The 20397-nt window shown below is 39.9% G+C and overlaps 1 protein-coding gene across 3 annotated transcripts in view; it reads left to right on the forward strand.

Annotated features, from left to right (window-relative positions):
- The window catches only part of jph2 (junctophilin 2), a 44512-nt gene that overhangs the window by 19119 nt on the left and 4996 nt on the right, over positions 1-20397 (forward strand). For all 3 annotated transcript variants that reach the window (XM_057830651.1, XM_057830650.1, XM_057830649.1), the window contains exons 2-3: positions 453-1269; positions 19242-19360. In XM_057830651.1, the coding sequence (XP_057686634.1) occupies positions 453-1269; positions 19242-19360 (936 nt within the window). The remainder of the gene's footprint in view (positions 1-452; positions 1270-19241; positions 19361-20397) is intronic.

Genomic DNA, 20397 nt, shown 5'->3' on the forward strand with positions numbered 1-20397 from the left:
CCAGCAACAGGGTGTGGAAAGCTTGGAAGAGTTACAGAAAACGTTTGGCGTCTGTTATTGCCAACAAAGGGTACATAACAAAGTATTGAGACGAACTTTTGGTATTGACCAAATACTTATTTTCTACCATGATTTGCAAACAAATTATTTAAAAATCAAACAATGTGATTTTCAGTTTTTTTTTCCACATTCTGTCTCTCATGGTTGAGGTTTAACCATGTTGACAATTACAGGCCTCTCTAATATTTTCAAGTGGGAGAACTTGCACAATTAGTGGTTGACTAAATACTTATTTGCCCCACTGTATATGGATTGTTAGAGGATTAATAAAAGACAGAAGTCATCACTAGAAAGGGCCATCACATTGAAAAATGTTGCAACCACGAAACTATGCTCAAGCTTTATAAGCATTCTTGAGTTTAAAATGAACAATTCCCATTCTTTCTTTTCAGGTACTTTCCAGGGTCAATTTACAGGCGGCATGCGACACGGCTACGGGGTCCGTCAGAGCGTGCCCTATGGCATGGCAGCAGTGGTCCGTTCGCCTCTCCGGACTTCCCTGACCTCCCTACGCAGCGAGCACAGCAATGGCACAGTTCTGCAACAAGATATCCCCACCATCACCACCACAAGTGTGTCTGGTGAGGAGACTCCTGTTGCCAACCCTGCCCAACTGGGACCATCGCGGGGAGGCTTCGCCCTCACTCTCCAGGTGGACCCTGACGCTGTGAGACCCAAGAAGAAAGGTTTATTTCGCAGGAGTGCTCTGCTGGGAAAACTCAAGAAATCCGATTCAAGCACTTCGCTTTCCAGTCAGAAGAGCAAGATAAGTTTCCTGAGGACGGAATCGGCTTTGAGCTCCAATGCCAGCGACACCAACTCCACCATCAGCATGGGGGACGAGAGCCTGGCCGGAGCAGAAGACTTCCCCCCTGTGGAGGCGGACATCGATGCAACCACCACAGAAATCTACATGGGCGAATGGAAGAATGACAAGCGCTCAGGATATGGAATAAGCGAAAGATCTAGCGGTCTCAAGTATGAGGGTGAATGGCTCAACAACCAAAGACATGGCTACGGTTGCACCACCTTTGCCGAGGGTGGCAAAGAAGAGGGCAAGTACATGAATAACATGCTGGTGAAGGCTGTGAAGAAGAGAGTGATCCAACTCAAGGGAACCAAGATCAAACAGAAAGTGGAGCGGGCCGTGGAGGGCGCACAGCGGGCCGCCGCCATAGGCAAGCAGAAAGCAGAAATTGCTGCTTCAAGGTAAGAACAAACAAAGCATTTTCAAACATAAATACATGAAGATACATAATACTCTATTTCAAACAACAAGCTATTTACTTTTCCTTCCAATGTGGATTAGATGATCGAGATGATCTTACAGCCTTGGGTTTGAGGTAAAAATTTGGCAGAACAAATGATGCCTGCTTAAAATGGATAATACTTCTATTGGTTAATAAAGTTGTGGTTTCCAAAAACTTAAAAGTTACTTATTTACATAAACTTAAGTTTATAGTTTATATATATCTTTTGTGACATTTGTCCTGGAGCTCTTAGGGTGAGCCTCATAGGTAACTTCCAGTAACATACCAGGCTAAGCAAAGCTCCTCCTTGACTCACAAAGATATTCAATAGTCGGGGATAAATCCTTCGTCATATTTCCTTTACACCAATTAGTAGTTTTCCATTAGCAAGGGCTGTATTAGAATAGAATAGAATAGAATAGAATAGAATAGAATAGAATAGAATAGAATAGAATAGAATAGAATAGAATAGAATAGAATAGACGGTATTAAGGGTGCAACTCCACAAGTGTTTTTAAAAAATGCAGTAGAGGAATAAAAGCTTTTCACTATAACCGGATAAAAAGTTACACATTATCAACATTTACACATACAGTGGAGCAAATAAGTATTTAGTCAACCACCAATTGTGCAAGTTCTCCTACTTGAAAAGGTTAGAGAGGCCTGTAATTGTCAACATGGGTAAACCTCAACCATGAGACAGAATGTGGAAAAAAAAAACAGAAAATCACATTGTTTGATTTTTAAAGAATTTATTTCCAAATTAGAGTGGAAAATAAGTATTGGGTCACCTACAAACAAGCAAGATTTCTGGCTGTCAAGGAGGTCTAACTTCTTTTAACTAGGTCTAACAAGGTCTAACGAAGCTCCACTCGTTACCTGTATTAATGACACCTGTTTTAAGTCCTTATGGGTATAAAAGACACCTGTCCACAAACTCAGTCAGTCACACTCCAAACTCGAAAATGGAAGACATACAAGACCACTGATAATCTCCCTCGATCTGGGGCTCCATACAAGATCTCAGCCTGTGGCGTCAAAATGATAACAAGAACGGTGAGCAAAAATCCCAGAACCACATGGGGGGACCTAGTGAATGACCTACAGAGAGCTGAAACCATAGTAACAAAGGCTACTATCAGTAACACAATGTGCCGCCTGGGACTCAAATCCTGCACTGCCAGACATGTCCCCCTGCTGAAAAATGTACACGTCCAGGCCCGTCTGCGGTTTGCTAGAGAGCATTTGGATGATCCAGAAGAGGACTGGGAGAATGTGTTAAGGTCAGATGAAACCAAAATAGAACTTTTTGGTAGAAACACAGGTTCTCGTGTTTGGAGGAGAAAGAATACTGAATTGCATCCGAAGAACACCATACCCACTGTGAAGCATGGGGGTTGAAACATCACGCTTTGGGGCTGTTTTTCTGCAAAGGGACCAGGGCGACTGATCTGTGTAAAAGAAAGAATGAAGATGCCATGTATCGACAGATTTTGAGTGACAATCTCCTTCCATCAGCAAGGGCATTGAAGATGAGACGTGGCTGGGTCTTTCAGCATGACAATGATCCCAAACACACAGCCAGGGCAAAAAAGGAGTGGCTTCGTAAGAAGCATTTCAAGGTCCTGGAGTGGCCTAGCCATTCTCCAGATCTCAACCCCATAGAAAATCTGTGGAGGGAGTTGAAAGTCCGTGTTTCCCAACGACAGCCCCAAAACATCATTGCTCTAGAGGAGATCTGCATGGAGGAATGGGCCAAAATAACAGGAACAGTGTGTGAAAAGCTTGTGAAGAGTTACAGAAAACGTTTGGCTTCTGTTATTGCCAACAAAGGGTACATAACAAAGTATTGAGATGAACTTTTGGTATTGACCAAATACTTATTTTCCACCATGATTTGCAAATAAATTCTTTAAAAATCAAAAAATGTGATATTCTGTTTTTTTTTTCCACACTCTGTCTCTCATGGTTGAGGTTTACCTATGTTGAAAATTACAAGCCTCTCTAATATTTTCAAGTGGGAGAACTTGCACAATTATTGGTTGACTAAATACTTATTTGCCCCACTGTACTAATGTGCACGCACTCATATCAAGCAAATTAGAAAAATATAATGGATATATATAAAGAAAAAAAATACATTGTTAAAAAAATACAGAAACGCCTTCAGGCTTTGACTGTTGTGCTTTTTCTGGTTAATACCGTCATATGAACAGTGCTTGCATACTTAAGCTGCCGTTTGTATGTACATTTGAGTAAGAACATAGCTGCTGTCTGCCAAAAGACAGTGCCTCTTTTTTCCTCTACCATTGCATTACTTTGAATGGAATTTTTTTCTTGGAGTATGGTGTATGCATATATTACTTTTAACTGCAGTTGGGAAAGCTACTCTTCAGTCTTGATCAGACTTTGGTTCACTAACTGCGTAAGCTACAGTATGTCTGCAATAATTATTTACCGGTACTTAAAATTTCAGAATTTTAGAAGAGGATTCAGTTACTCATGAAACATACTACGTATGTTCTTATAGTCCACAATCCATCTGTGACCGTACAAGGTGTTTTATGGTCTGCATCTGAAATGATCCCATTGTTTACATCAGCATGACTTCTACTGAGAGACTGCAGACTACCGTCCCAGCACATAAAAATCCAAATATTTCCCTTCATGTATAAGCACTATTTAAGAGTTATGGAAGAGTTTTGATTGGATTGTTTCTGTTAAAACACACCTACAATGTCTGAACCGGACCCTGCTGACTTTTGGTATTCACACTGAGCTGGTGGCAGTACTGGTATGGCTATGGTGTTGGTGCCACTGCTTAATTTATTTCCACATCTCCAAACACCACTATGTGTTCATCCTTGCAGAGTGTCTGCCAAGTGCTACATAATGAAATTACCACAGTTAGATCCATACTTAGATGACGACAAAACGGTAAGCAATTACAGTTCGCTTACTTAATTGGAAAATGGTGGCCAATTATGCTAACATAATTGGAATGAAAACACATGTTTTGAACAAAGACTAAGCAAATGGTGGAAAAACAATCTCTAACCAGGCTATCAAACGCATACATTTGAAAACGCCTTCCAGATTGGAAATCTTGGTAATGCTCCCCGCTTTGTTGCCGTCTAAACAGTTGAAAACACAAATGTGAGTTTTGGGTGACAATCTGACTTCTGTACTCTGAAACAGGAGGTGGCTATAATGTTTAAATGTTTAAATGATATTTGTCATTTAAAGGAGTGAAAATACTGAGGACATCAGTACACTCAGACAGTCCGACAGTGTACGAAACCATGTTTTCAAGTGGCAACCTTGTGCACTGCTTAACTGTGCTCAACATTATTCAATAATCTAGTCAATTATTCACTACTCTAATTTCAGAAACCCATTTAGAGCAGAGAAGAACATTTCACTTGAATGGAAGAGGAAACAGCTGAAGGGAAGAGTTACTCGCAGCACTCATGTTTTGATGGTGCTGCCACCTAAACATTGGGAATGCATACTACAATGGCACATTGGAGGTTTCATGCACTTTTGCATGAAGTTTTCCCCAAACATAATGGTTGTGTAAACGCAGGATTAAAATAACAGCAAAACGCCACTTTTGCATTATTGGGTAATATTGTTGTCGTGTAAACGTGGCCTGAGGGTTAAATATTAATGAGGCGGTTTCCACCCAGTGACTGCTGTTTAAGACAGTGGCCTTTCTGCAAGGCATCTTAGAGACTATTGTTATCCATGCCAAAAAACACAATTGCGGAGGATAGATATTTAACTTTTCCACACCAAAATCCAAACCAGTTTTGCTGAATGTGGAACCGGTCTGCTGGTGGTGGTGACGTCACTGTGCTCCCTTCCCTTTGTCAGCCCACCTAAATATCAAAGCTGCATAGTCACCATGGAAGTTGAGCATGCTGACGGCTGAGCTAAAATCACATCTCCACGCTAGGCTCCCATGAGGGTGGCACGGGTTTATTCCCTTGGTCGGTGTTGCAGTGAGAACAGGAGGGAGACCAGTAATGTCAACTGCAGTCAAATAGTAATTCCAGCTACAGTTGAGACACAACTGTTCATGAGATCTAGAGATTAAGGTGCAAGGTAGGTATGTGTATGCGCTCACATGCATCTTACAGTAAGTTTGGACAGTGCAAGGAGAACTGCTGAGGAAGTCACAACTCATGTAATCCTATTAACTAATTCAGTGACAAAGATATGCATTTACCGCTCATGGTTTTTTCATAAGGAGGGTTGTAGGAATGTAGCTGCACTACTGTGAATTCCATATTTGTAGACAAGAGTAATGTTTTGGCTGCCATTGATGTCGATAGAAATCGAATCCATTTGAACTGGGAGGTATGACTGTTTATAGACTCTATTGACCTGACACTTCGTCATTCTTTGCGTCACGCCTTACCATAGGGGGCTGAGCCTCATTTAGTAATAGTCATTCAAAGACAGTACATGCTCATGTCTAAGCCGGATTTAAACTTGGATTTTTGAAGACGTATGAAAGCTGTACCGCATACAAACAGGAAGGATGGTCTCAGGAATGATTTGTTCGATGATTCAAGGTAATTGTTATATTTTTCGTACCATGCATGCATTTTTAAACGTTGTGAAAATAATCAATGGGAGAAATCAACCGCAACTGGATTGGCATCATAGTTAGCCATATTTACGTAAAATAAATGCTAACTGCATGTTTTTTTTTTTTTTTTTTTTTGCTTTTAACCAAGAATCGAGACTGTTTTACGTCCATATCTATGAAGAATTCGGGGATTTAAGCATTTATTCGCAAGAATTTTCTCCAGAAAAGCTCTGTTTACGTCAGGCGGCCGCTAGCCTCATTCGCTAACAGAGTAGCATTGTACTTTGACATATTTACGTAAATAAACGCTAAAGGCTCTGTTTCTTTGCTTTTAACCAAGAATCGAGACTGTTTTACATCCATATATTTGAAGAATTCCGGGATTTAAGCATTTATTCACAAGAATTTTCGCCGGAAAAGCTCTGTTTACGTCAGGCAGCTTCTAGTCTCATTCACTAGCAGAGTAGCAATGTACTTCGACATATTTACGTAAAATAAACAGTAGCTGCACGGTTTCTTTGCTTTTAACCAATAATCGAGACTGCTTTACGTCCATATCTATGAAGAATTCGGGGATTTAAGCATTTATTCAAAAGAATTTTCACCAGAAAAGCTGTGTTTACGTCAGGCGGCCACTAGCCTCATTCACTACAACTATATAACTAACAATACAACTCCATAATAACAATAAAGGGTTATTCTGTTCCATAATAATGTGTGAATGCATATAGCATTTATTAATAATCTATTTATAAATGATTTATAATTGATTCTGCATGTTTTCCTCAAGTATTAAGTTTCTGATGTGAAAATTGAGTGATTTATTAGCTGTTGAAAAAAATGTAAGTTGCTATTTCGGGCAAAAACTTATGTGATATGTTAAATATTGCTATTGATCCTGAAAATGACGGTGATTATCTCTGCATTTGGTGATTTTTGTGTATCTAGTGTAAAATCTGAGAATTTTAGAGCCCTTTTAGGTTTTGTTATACTCATATTAAAAGTAATGAATCAGTATATATAGGATTTTATAAGGGAACGACTTTGAATTTTTTGATGCCGCTGCTCATGGAGACTCATACAGTGGGGCAAATAAGTATTTAGTCAACCACTAATTGTGCAAGTTCTCCCACTTGAAAATATTAGAGAGGCCTGTAATTTTCAACGTGGGTAAACCTCAACCATGAGAGACAGAATGTGGGGAAAAAAAGAAAATCACATTGTTTGATTTTTAAAGAATTTATTTCCAAATCATGGTGGAAAATAAATATTTGGTCAATACCAAGGGCAAACGTTTTCTGTAACTCTTCACAAGCTTTTCACACACTGTTGCTGGTATTTTGGTCCATTCCTCCATGCAGATGTCCTCTAGAGCAGTGATGTTTTAGGGCTGTCGTTGGGTAACACGGACTTTCAACTCCCTCCACAGATTTTCCATTGGGTTGAGATCTGGAGACTGGATAGGCCACTCCAGGACCTTGAAATACTTCTTACGAAGCCGCTCCTTTGTTTCCCTGGCTGTGTGTTTGGGATCATTGTCATGCTGAAAGACCCAGCCACGTCTCATCTTCAATGCCCTTGCTGATGGAAGGAGATTTTCATTCAAAATCTCCCAATACATGGCCCCATTCATTCTTTCCTTTACACAGATCAGTTTCCTGGTCCCTTTGCAGAAAAACAGCCCCAAAGCATGATGTTTCCACTCCCATCACAGTGTGTATGGTGTTCTTCGGATGCAATTCAGTATTCTTTCTCCTCCAAACACGAGAACCTGTGTTTCTACCAAAAAGTTCTATTTTGGTTTCATCTGACCATAACACATTCTCCCAGTCCTCTTCTGGAACATCCAAATGCTCTCTAGCGAACCGCAGACGGGCCTGGACGTGTACTGGCTTCAGCAGGGGGACACGTCTGGCAGTGCAGGATTTGAGTCCCTGGCGGCGCATTGTGTTACTGATAGTTGCCTTTGTTACTGTGGTCCCAGCTCTCTGTAGGTCATTCACTAGGTCCCCCCGTGTGGTTCTGGGATTTTTGCTCACCGTTCTTGTTATCATTTTGACGCCACGGGCTGAGATCTTGCATGGAGCCCCAGATCGAGGGAGCTTATCAGTGGTCTTGTATGTCTTCCATTTTCTAATAATTGCATCCACAGTTGATTTCTTTACACCAAGCGTTTTACCTATTGCAGATTCAGTCTTCCCAGCCTGGTGCGGGTCTACAATTTTGTCTGGTGTCTTTCGACAGCTCTTTGGTCTTGGCCATAGTGGAGTTTGGAGTGTGACTGACTGAGATTGTGGACAGGTGTCTTTTATACCGATAATGAGTTAAAACAGGTGCCATTAATACAGGTAACGAGTGGAGCCTCGTTAGACCTTGCTAGAAGAAGTTAGACCTCTTTGACAACCAGAAATCTTGTTTGTAGGTGACCAAATACTTATTTTCCACTCTAATTTGGAAATAAATTCTTGAAAATCAAACAATGTAATTTTCTGTTTTTTTTTTTTTCCACATTTGTCTCTCATGGTTGAGGTTTACCCATGTTGACAATTAATTCAATTCAATTCAATTTTATTTGTATTACAGGCCTCTCTAATATTTTCAAGTACGAGAACTTGCACAATTGGTGGTTGACTAAATACTTATTTGCCCCACTGTATATGGCTAAGTTAGGTGCCTGTTTAGGTTTTAGCTCGGTGTCAACTTTGGTTTTGAAAATATTTGAAGTTTTTGCAAATAGGCCCCCTACGGATCGGCCCTGCGCCCAGCGTCATGTCAATATATTAAGAAGTCTATGGACTGTGAATATTCATGTTTCAGTGCCGCTGACTAGAGATGTCCAATGTATTTGAAATTGAAGGGCTGACAGTGAATTAAGCTGCTTTTGAAATACGGTGTGTGAAACTATAATATACTATTACGTGTTAATACATGGTGTGTATGTCTTCATAAAACCACTGGCGGAGACATGACACATCTGTTCCTGGTTTCCTCATTCTTTCCTCTAATCTGGTGTCAGTAGAGATGGGTTAAAAAAAGACTTGTCCTCTCCAACTGCGTTACAGCTTCTCCGAGGTTCAGACGCTGTGTGGACATTGTTCTGACGTGTGTGTTGGTGAACGGTCGTCTGGAGGGGTCTTGTTTGTCGGGACAGGGTGTAAATGACGCACACTCTGGGGCCCCGTTGTCACGAAGGAACCCTTACTAAATAAGGACAGACAAACTCTTGCTGTATCACAATCACAGGGGAATGCAACAGCTGATTATCCCCCACCCTCTGGCTATTTTGCCGCCTCCAAAATACTCACCTATTCTGTTTTCCTAAGATCAACATTATTTTCCTTTTTCCATCTTGTTGTAGTCAGAAAATTGATCGTATGATGGCACATGTGTCGCAAAATTTTCAGACGACGGCAGCTCACTGTAAGCTGTTGCTAACAATTACAGGTCACAAAACTAGGTCTATCTTGCGTCAGTTGTGGTGTCAAATGGTTCCATGGATATAAATATGACACACCTCATAAGCAAGTACTCATATGACAAATGAGTAGAGTATAACCGTAACCCGCACAGTCTTACTTGTGGAACCGGGCTACGCTGTACTGCTGATCTTTGCAATTTATGCTTGAGAAACATCAGCAGCTTGTAACATTTGCTCACAAAATCAAATTGGGACCTGATGAGTGATGGTTTCAAGAATAGCCCTATTTTTGGAAAGTTTTCATTGTGACTGCTGATGTAAAGGAGAAATATGTGTCACCTAACATCAAAGCAATGTTGGATTAATGAGGTTTAAAGATGAACTTTAATTTTTTCAAACTTTTTTTTTTTTCATAACATTAGATACATTTTTTCCAGGTTTGCACTGCTGTTACTCTGTGCAATTTGCTTTGAAAGTGCCTATTTTTTTTAAAAAGCCAATTTAGTTCGTCCTTTTTGGACACTTCCACAGAATTTATTATTACTATGCAGCTGACTGGAGCTAATTTGCATACTTTTTGCTCTGACTGACTGTCGGTGGAGAGAGTGGGTCGGTCGGAAGCTCGTGGGCGTCGGCAATGCGTGTGGTGATTTACACATGATGGAGACTCAGGTCATGTCTACACCTAGCAGGATTTTTTTTTTTTAAACCGAGGATCCTTCCCTAATACGTCAGAAAAAAATAATTAAGTCCACACCAGTATGTTTGTAGAAAAAAAAGTTTCCACAGCCAACCGCATTCATTCATTTTTAAGTCCATTCATAACAATGCGCGAAAAATAATCGTCCATAATACCCCCATCCTCAATATGAAGCACTGCAAGAGTTTGTAAATAAATGGAAGCAAAAAAGCACCTGTCTAATATACTAGTACTCCAAATGTAAACATTGGTCTCTTGTGTGACGTAGGGACAAAGTTTGTCTCACTCAGAGATGTTTCCACAGTTAAATCAGTGTCCACATGATGGCGCCACAAACGGAGAATTCGCACATCTTCACTTTGGACGCAGTTAATAAGAACCCTCATTTAAATGTGCGTATGCGTGTGGATGATAGGCAAAATCGTAGAAAAGTTATTCTTTTTTGCCAAATACCCTGCTACATGAAGACATGGCCTTAGACTACAATCCTCTGAAACATTACATCAAGTTTCGCTATTTAATAGTTGTCCAAAAATAAAATATTGACTCACTTTACACTCCTGGATTCAACGGGGTTCTGTGTACGCAGAAAGAGTATTTCAGTCAGGAGGCAAGCTTTCAATATGACTAGACCCGATTAAATATTCCTTATTTCTACTTAAATAAAAATTCACTCACTTGACGCCAGCTTACTCACACGGTGCGTGGAATGGTCTTGCAAGTGTCAGGAGACGACGCACAGGAGATGGGGGTGTTAAAGTTGATGGCAACTTTGGAAGGCGAACTAGGAGGGCGACAAGGGCGTAGGTTTGCATAGGGACGTAGGGACATAACACTAGCAACTTTTCAGGATGCTCAAATTGTCTTCACCTACTCTTAAGCCTCCTTATTTGCATAATATAATGAGTTCAGTTATATGGGTAATTTAGATCGTCTTCCCATATGTTGTAAGGATACAATAGACTCTACCATTTTTAAGTGAACTATTTACATTATGTTCAGACTTACATTTATCGTGTTTCACTTGCTGAATGTACCGGTCCATTTTTTTCCCCTCAAACACACGTTTGATTGGCTAATGACTTGACCCCCCCGACTCCTCGATGCACACCCACACAAGCCCACTGACAGAAATACAACATGCCACCTCCCCCTCCAACCCCTTTGAAGAGGAGGGATATTAGAACTTTTTTTCTTTTGGCCAGCACAAGCCACTGTAAGTAATGTAAAAAGACATCAATGTTGTGAGGTGGGGGAAACACCATTTTGCTACTAAAATCCGACCTGCATCAGACTTAACATAGACTTAATCTCTGTGAACTTACGAACATGCAAAACTACTAACTACTCAGGCCAGCCTCCAAAAGGAACAATGAAGACAAGCTAGCCATCCTTCATTTAGATCATTTGCATTATACTGTATGCATTACCATAATGCAATGCGGTGGCTTCAGAGTGCAAGTCCCAAGAATGGGTCCACTTCAGAGGGACACTGACATGGACATGAACTGACATGGATAAAAAAAAATTGTGAAATGAAATCATACATCAGATTTTCATGAGAGTACTTTGGTTCAAGTCTTGGGGTAGTCTAGGATGCCTCAGATGTAGCTCGTCCTTGGATATCTCAGTTTTTTTTTTTTCATGAATTTTTTTCCCCAAATCTTTTTTTCATTACAGTACTTTAGTTTGAGCCTACGGGTGCTCCAGTGTCTCCTAGAAGTGGACCCATTCCTGAATAGCTCCCCGTTTTTTTAATAAACGGACTTGCACTTCAAAATGTTTCTTTAGTAGTTTTTGAAAACAAAGGTTTGAATCGAACGTTGTATCACGTGAACCAATACACATAAAAGTCAGCATAAGTCAATACAGATTTATTTTGCTTTGATCATTTCGCTTATTAATTAATTAGGTTCATATTGGTGAGAAATGCGCCCAGACCCCCGTTCAATAATCTATTTGGTCTCATTAATACCCTGTCCCCAGCAAAAAGTGTACAAGCAGGTTATTCTGTTATGTCGTCCCTACCAATGTTGAGACCAAACCTACACCAGTGGAGGGCGAGACGCGTGCGGAGGAAAAACTGTCGAGTAAGAACCACTTAAGAGGCCAACTTTTGGTGGCAAGCAAGCTGGCACAAGTGCCTCTCAGCAAGGTAAACGGCGGAGAGTGTTGCACGATGGAGGGGCAGTTAAAGTCAATCGTGGACAAGATGATGAGGGCAACTTTAGACCGGCCGGATAGAGGTTAAGGGAAAAAAGTGACAAAAGACAGGAACTGGTCGTGGGATGAAAGTATTTCACTAAATAAACCACAGCAATTGCACATGTATAGAATTATATAATGTGTTATTTATACAGTGGGGCAAATAAGTATTTAGTCAACCACTAATTGTGCAAGTTCTCCCACTTGAAAATATTAGAGAGGCCTGTAATTGTCAACATATGTAAACCTCAACCATGAGAGACAGAATGTGGAAAAAAAAAAGAAAATCACATTGTTTGATTTTTAAAGAATTTATTTGCAAATCATGGTGGAAAATAAGTATTTGGTCAATACCAAAAGTTCATCTCAATACTTTGTTATGTACCCTTTGTTGGCAATAACAGAGCCCAAACGTTTTCTGTACCTCTTCACAAGCTTTTCACACACTGTTGCTGGTATTTTGACCCATTCCTCTATGCAGATCTCCTCTAGAGCAGTGATGTTATGGGGCTGTCATTGGGCAACACAGGCTTTCAACTCCCTCCAAAAATTTTCTATGGGGTTGAGATCTGAAGACTGGCTAGGCCACTCCAGGACCTTGAAATTCTTTTTACGAAGCCACTCCTTTGTTGCCCTGGCTGTGTGTTTGGGATCATTGTCATGCTGAAAGACCCAGCCACGTCTCATCTTCAATGCCCTTGCTGATGGAAGGAGATTTTCACTCAAAATCTCTCGATACATGGCCCCATTCATTCTTTCCTTTACACAGATCAGTCGTCCTGATCCCTTTGCGAATAAACAGCCCCAAAGCATGATGTTTCCTCCCTCATGCTTCACAGTCGGTATGGTGTTCTTCGGATGCAATTCAGTTTTCTTTCTCCTCCAAACACGAGAACCTGTGTTTCTAGCAAAAAGTTCTATTTTGGTTTCATCTGACCATAACACATTCTCCCAGTCCTCTTCTGGATCATACAAATGCTCTCTAGCAAACCGCAGACGGGCCTGGACGTGTACTTTCTTCAGCAGGGGGACACGTCTGGCAGTGCAGGATTTGAGTCACTGGCGGTGCATTGTGTTACTGATAGTAGCCTTTGTTACTGTGGTCCCAGCTCTCTGTAGGTCATTCACAAGGTCCCTCCGTGTGTTTCTGGGATTTTTGCTCACCGTTCTTGTTATCATTTTGGCGCCACAGGGTGAGGAGGGAGTTGAAAGACCGTTTTGCCCAACCACAGCCCCAAAACATCACTGCTCTAGAGGAGATCTGCATGGAGAAATGGGCCAAAATACCAGCAACATTGTGTGAAAAGCTTGTGAAGAGTTACAGAAAATGTTTGGCCTCCGTTATTGCCAACAAAGGGTACATAACAAAGTATTGAGATGAACTTTTGGTATTGAAATACTTATTTTCCCCCCATGATTTCCAAATAAATTCTTTAAAAATCAAACAATGTGATTTTTTGGGGGGTTTTCCCCACATTCTGTCTCTCATAGTTGAGGTTTACACATGTTGACAATTACAAGCCTTTCTAATATTTTCAAGTGGGAGAACTTGCACAATTAGTGGTTGACTAAATACTTATTTGCCCCACTGTATACCTTATGCAGGGACTGACAACTTCCCGATCACTCAGTGCTCCTGATAATAGTCGGTGTGAAAAACGACCGAAGAGGGCAGGCACTGGCATAACTGTATGAAGTTTGACGTAGGACTTACAATTTCAAATCCAAGCGTCTGCAGGAGGATTTAACTTCCAAACGCGATTACAATAATAAAAGACAACACTTGGATAACACACTTCAACCAGGGGCACGCTTCCATTCCGACCTATCTAATACATGAAACACTTCAAAATATTGGAATATACTGTATACTATTGAGGTAAATACTGAGTAGAGTGCCTCTTTAAATTAATTAATGGGCTTCCATTAACGGTGATAGACATCCAATTAATTTGGACTGGGAGTGACTGGGATTGAATAATCCCTTACTGACCTCTCATTCCAATTGGATGAGAGATTTAATAGCATCATCGTCAATACTGTAGCAGTCAATGAGTTGATACTCGACGTGAATAGCAGTGATTCTATTCTCAGAACTGCTGGAAAGAAATCCCGGAATTTACCGTAATTTTCAGATTATAAAACGATATTTTTTCCCCCCCATTTTGAATCCTGGGGCTTATAGTCCAGTGTGTTTTTATTGCTGATTTATTTGGCTTAATAGGTTACACATTATTTGACAGCGGCGTCAAATGTCATAAACATGACATAATTATGACATGACACTGTCATGGGCATTAATGAAAGCTTATGACAGAAGTCATTAAGTGTCATCTGAAAAGTTTGTCACTAACTCCATTTATGTCCAGCTCGGAACTTTTACATCCATTCAAAAGTGAGGTAATTTGCCGGAAGACACTAAAAGACATCTGTCATAAGCATTCATTAATGCTCATGACAGTGTCATGTCATAATTATGAGAGTGTCTCATGACGCCGCTGTCACATCTTTTGGTGTAAATATCTCACAATACAGTGAGGACAGCTGTCAAATTTGGTGGGTGCCGGCTTACAGTCAGGTGCGCCTTATTGTCCGAAAATTACGGTAATCTTTAAATATGTATAATATTAATAAGGCTTCAAATTTGCTTTAACCAATCAGGTCATTAATACGTAAGTGGATATGTACTATATATCATAAGCAATAAATTTATAATTGTTATTAAAACACAGTTATTTTTCCGTTAATCATCATCATTTCATTAGATTTAACTGCATTTAGGTCACTTTTACATAGTATGTTTGTACATTTAGGAGTACTTAGATACATTTTATGGACTATTGCAGTAGATATTAAAATTATTAAGTTACTTTTAGGGATCATTTGAGTCTGTGTGTGCATTCAGTACATACGGTATATATACACACACACACACGCCCACCACCACCCACACACACATATGTATGTAGTATATAGAGTATTAAGATAACTTAGTATTTCAATAGAAGTAAGCCTATTTTAGGGTAATTCTGTTTCTCAAAATGTAGAAGAATTTAGGTAATCTTCAAGGAGTGTTTCAATATACTTCAGGAACCTTTAGTGACATTGAAATATGAGCTGATGTGTCTTAAGATAAGTATTTAGATCACTTTGATAACTATCTGAGTATGTACTATATATACGTGTCACATTTTACTTTAACACCTGGGCCTACTGGGTACCTGTATTTTCATGTTGGTTTTCAACATGGTAGTTGAGGAGGCAATATTTTTGGAGGTGCTACCTGGTGTAATAGGTTTGAGATCCACTAAAATTTTAATTTGGCGAACAGATTTAGTTGTAGCAATGTTATCATCTTTTTATAAAAACTAAACCCCTCTTTTGCATTTGCTCTCCCTCACCCACACTCTGCAGGCATTTAAAAAGGACCCTTCACACAGATCCAGTGGCACATGCCGCAATGACAGAATATCTCGCAATCAGCAGGACAAAAAACAGATCATCCATGAGACGAAGCCCTTTACAATTTACAAATGGAATATAAGCATCTATTCTTGCATTGGATCGCACAGAAGGGAATAGTATCAAAATAATGTGGGGCTCATTTTTTCCTGTACAATGTTGGCCACGGCCCATTCAAATATCGTAACCGTCTTAAAATAATATCACAGCACGAGCGTTACGTCAGGCCAGGTGCAGCAACTTTGGCTGTGTGCAACAGCCTTAAAGGGAACCACAGGTATAAAGACTCGTAGTTCTTAAAAGTTAAAGGTTAGTATGTGTATCGCCTGCATTTAAATACACTGCTGATGGGCTGGAATTGGATGGATCTGTAACAAAACAATCTGACCAGCAGCAGAATGTGACAAAGTCGTGCCAGTCGTCATACTTCGCTAGCATCGAGCACAGCTATTCTCCCAGTACCCATTCTGCGTCATCATCCCCAGCGGGCATTGCGCGTGTAAAACATGACGTACTCAGTAGGTCAAAACATGTACTAAATACTAAATATTACAGATTTTTAAATCAATGGCAATATTTTATGTGATTCTAATAGCAAATTTTAGTACAAGAGAACAATTGTGGCTTATTGGGGCCCACAAGTCTTTATACCCGTGGATCCCTTGCCCTGCCCACGGCCCTTTTGGCCTACATTTACACATTTACAAAACTAAAATGATTCCAATAGATCATTGTAAGGGGTTAAGAATCACTGGTCTACCACATCAAAGTACATTAATGAAATGTAGCGTCTGTGGTATCTGCTGTTGAATTCGTGGAGAGGGTGGTTGTTTACATGTAACACTGTTAGCCCGCATGCATTTTGACAACTTGACAGTCTATTTAAAAATGCATGTGTTTTTCTTGACAATGCCTACATGCGTACACACTACCACGCCTCCACATATTTTCACGCTGTAGGTTTTGATATTTAGATTTTTCTGCTGCAGTTATATTTATTTGGGCTTTGTATTGTGTATTTTTAAGGGTCTTATACATTTTTGTAGATTTTTATGATTTTTATTTTCACTTTAATTGTTGTGTAGCCCAAAATTTAAGCTTTCTGCTAAATCTTGTGCGTGAGTAATGCATATGCAAATTGGCTATACACTTAAAAATAAAAATAAAAAATAAAAAAAATAGAAACAGCAGTAATGTTATGTGTATTAGTGAAAGGACTTTATTTGGATGTAAGATACTGACAGAATCAATGTTGCTGGCAGTGCCGTAGACAAAATATACTATTTATAATATATGAATTACCGTATTTTTCGGACTATAAATCGCACCTGAGTATAAGTCGCACCAGCCCAAAAATGCGCAATGAAGAGGGGGAAAAAAACATAACTCGCACTAGAGTATAAGTCGCATTTATGGGGGAAATTTACCTGATAAAATCCAACACATAGAACAGATATGTCATCTTGAAAGGCAATCTAAAATAAAAATACAATAGAGAACAACATGCTGAATAAGTGTACAGTATGATGATGCATGAACAACGAGATGCGAATGTGGCCGGTGTGTTAACATAACATAGCTATTAAGAGTTATTCAGATAACTATAGCATAATGAACATGCTAACCAGTTTACCAAACCATCGTTGCCACTCCAAAACACCAAAATAACATGTGAAATGATATAATAACGTGTTTATAATTTCACACATAAGTCGCTCCAGAGTATGAGTCGCACCCCCAGCCAAACTATGAAAAAAAATCTTCGACTTATAGTCCGAAAAAAACGGTATTTACATATTCCAAAATTTTAAACTCCATCAGTGTGTTCTGTGATTCCGAGCCACAAATACATTGCCGAGGTTGCCTCCCCTCGCCCACACAATTGTACATACGAATCCAACCATGCAGTTTGACAGCTGATTTTGTCTTATTTAGTGGTTCAGCATTCCAAATGGCAATTTCTTAAAGAAATAGTAATCTTTTCGTATAGATGAACTTCATGCGTTAGATGGGTGCTAAAATAATTTTAATATGCAAATGATCAATTTCTTAGAACTATGGCAACAGAGAAAATAATGACACACTCCTAGGGGCTGACATTTGGGATGACTTTGACGTCATAGCCTCCCAAGCTTCTTTGTGCCGGACGTAATTCATGGACTCAGTCAGGATGTCAGTAAACCAGAGAAGGCTGCGGGACTATCAGTTTTGGGCTGTGAGGCAAATTAAAATACAGTGGTGAAAGAGGTTCATTTCTTGGAGCGATTAGTCTCAAATTATGTAATGGATGCCCGAGCGGTTACAGGCTGCAGCGCAGTTTAAGCTGATCCAAGACGACCAATGGATTTAGCTACCCCAAAAAATTAAGACTTCATTTTTTTCCTAAAGAGAATTAACAGACCCTTAGAAATTCAGATTATGTTCTATGACAGGATTCACTCATCTGAGGTTTAGCCTTCACAAGTATTTTTTTTACATATTTAAAAAAAAAAATTTTTTTTTAAAAAGGATTTTTCAGAACATGGGCCTTAATCGACAGGCAGAACTCGGAGACCATCTGTCACCAAGCTTTCTTGGCCCTCATAAACTGGCAACACACCAGCAAAGGCCACTGGCTGTTCTGTTTGGAGGAAATCACGAACGCGATACAGTTGATACGTGATAACTAATAAAGATGTGAGTCAAGTGTCGTGTAGCTTGAACTTGAAAAATCTCTTGAATGTGAAACATGAAATTGTATGTGATCACAGCCAGTGTAAGACCTGTTTCAGTAACACTTCACTTGATCCTTTTTGTGTTTATTGCTGCTTAATTTGTTTTTGTTTTTAATATGTCATACTTTTTTATCTAGTTCATGTAGAATTAGGTTTTAGCTGCTGAATTTTTTTTTTTAAATCTGTTTTTATAATAGTATCAAACTTTGTAACATTTTTTGTTTGTTTCTTGTGAATGCATGTTGAATTTGAAGTTTCTCAAATTATGGACTTTTATTTTGCTGCATAATTACACCTTTTCCCCCGTAATGCAGAATCACAACTTTGAGAATCGAACCTCTTTTTCTTCCAGTCCATCAGTATAGTGTTTTTGTTGTTTTTTTTTTCAGGTGGAACTTGGTATTAAAAATGTAAAAAAAAAATAACAAAAAATACACTGTATAATACAATAGACATTTACTATGTAAGACCAACAAAGAGTGTAGTGTAGGGTGCTTCCAGGAGCAGCAGCATGTCTTATAAAAATGATAGGTGAAATCGTTCCCTGAAGTTTTCTTCGGTTGAGACTTGCTGAGTGCATGCAGACAGGTGGAACTCTCTCAACCTCAGGAGTGTCTAATTGTTCCAATGGGACGCACCGAAGGTGGCTATTTTCAGCTCAGTGTGAGGTTACACTTTGTTAAGTGAGTCACTGGTGACACTTCAGCAGTGGCCTCAAATGTTCATTCATATTCAACTACGAAATTTAAGTTCACAGGCATAGTTGCATCTCTTTGTTTTTAGCAATATTGAACATCTCTCCCGCCACATGTGCCCCTGCCCCGCCCCCCTTCAGGTCCACCCATGCCAAGGCCAAAGCAGAAGGAGCTGATCAGGCTGCCCAGGCCTCCAACAGCGAGTCCTGCATCGCAAGGCTGGTTGCCAAAGAGCTTTCACCTTCCTTCTACCAGCCAGGTCAGTGGACACCATCATCGGTTTAGTCCTACTTCGAATTTTATCGTCACAGTCTCGAAATCCTAATTAAACACAGTTTGAAACTATGACTCAATGTCCAAACCCTATCTTAAAAAACCTGCTAACTCCTTCACTGCCATGGGAATTTCTACTCTTCAACTGGAATCCAAACGAACCAAATACATTTCTGAAACGGGTGACACTGGAAGAGGGTTTTGTCCAGGTTGTGTAAATTTTTAGATTTAAGATTAGCACATTATTGATTCATGTCACTTTGATGATGAAGAAATGTAAAGATTCAATTGTCGGCTATCTTCAGACCGCTGGTCATAATGCACATTTCCGATTTTTTGTCATATCTGGTTTTTGGTATGCCCGTCCGACTGCATTTTTCCATCCAACACGCAAACGCATGCACAAAAGCAGGGGTGCCCATTCCCGGTCCTCGAGAGCCCCTATTCAGCTTGTTTTCCATGTCTCCCTTCTTTAACACACTTGAATCAAATGATCACCTCTTCAGCAGGCTCTGCAGCAGCCTGATAATGATCCTGATTCGTTTATTCAGGTGTGTTAGAGGAAGGAGACATGGAAAACAAGCTGGATAGGGGCTCTCGAGGACCGGGATTGGGCACCCCTGCACAAAAGCATCGAAACAAGTGCACCAAAACACATGCTGGCTCCATGTCATTCGAGGGTGATCATATTTTGATTTCCAAAAGAAGGACACAAATAACAGACATAAATATAATCTCCGTTTAGTCTTATATTCCAAAATGTATATGGATTGATAGAAGGCATGCGTGCACTGTGTGTGCATGATGCACACACATACAGTCAGTTTGCCCCGACTTAACCATGTAAGCAATATTGGAAAAATTGGTCATTTGGTGCACAGACAGAAAACTGAGCATTTTCAGGCTTATCCTTTTTTTTTTTTTTTTTTTTAAACATTAACTAACACTAACACTAATGCACACAGCTCCATTGCTGCAGTCCTCCCTGCCACACTCGCTCTTTGCTGACGTAATTGCTGCATG

Source organism: Corythoichthys intestinalis, chromosome 2 (assembly GCF_030265065.1).
Source record: "Corythoichthys intestinalis isolate RoL2023-P3 chromosome 2, ASM3026506v1, whole genome shotgun sequence".
Taxonomy (NCBI): domain Eukaryota; kingdom Metazoa; phylum Chordata; class Actinopteri; order Syngnathiformes; family Syngnathidae; genus Corythoichthys; species Corythoichthys intestinalis.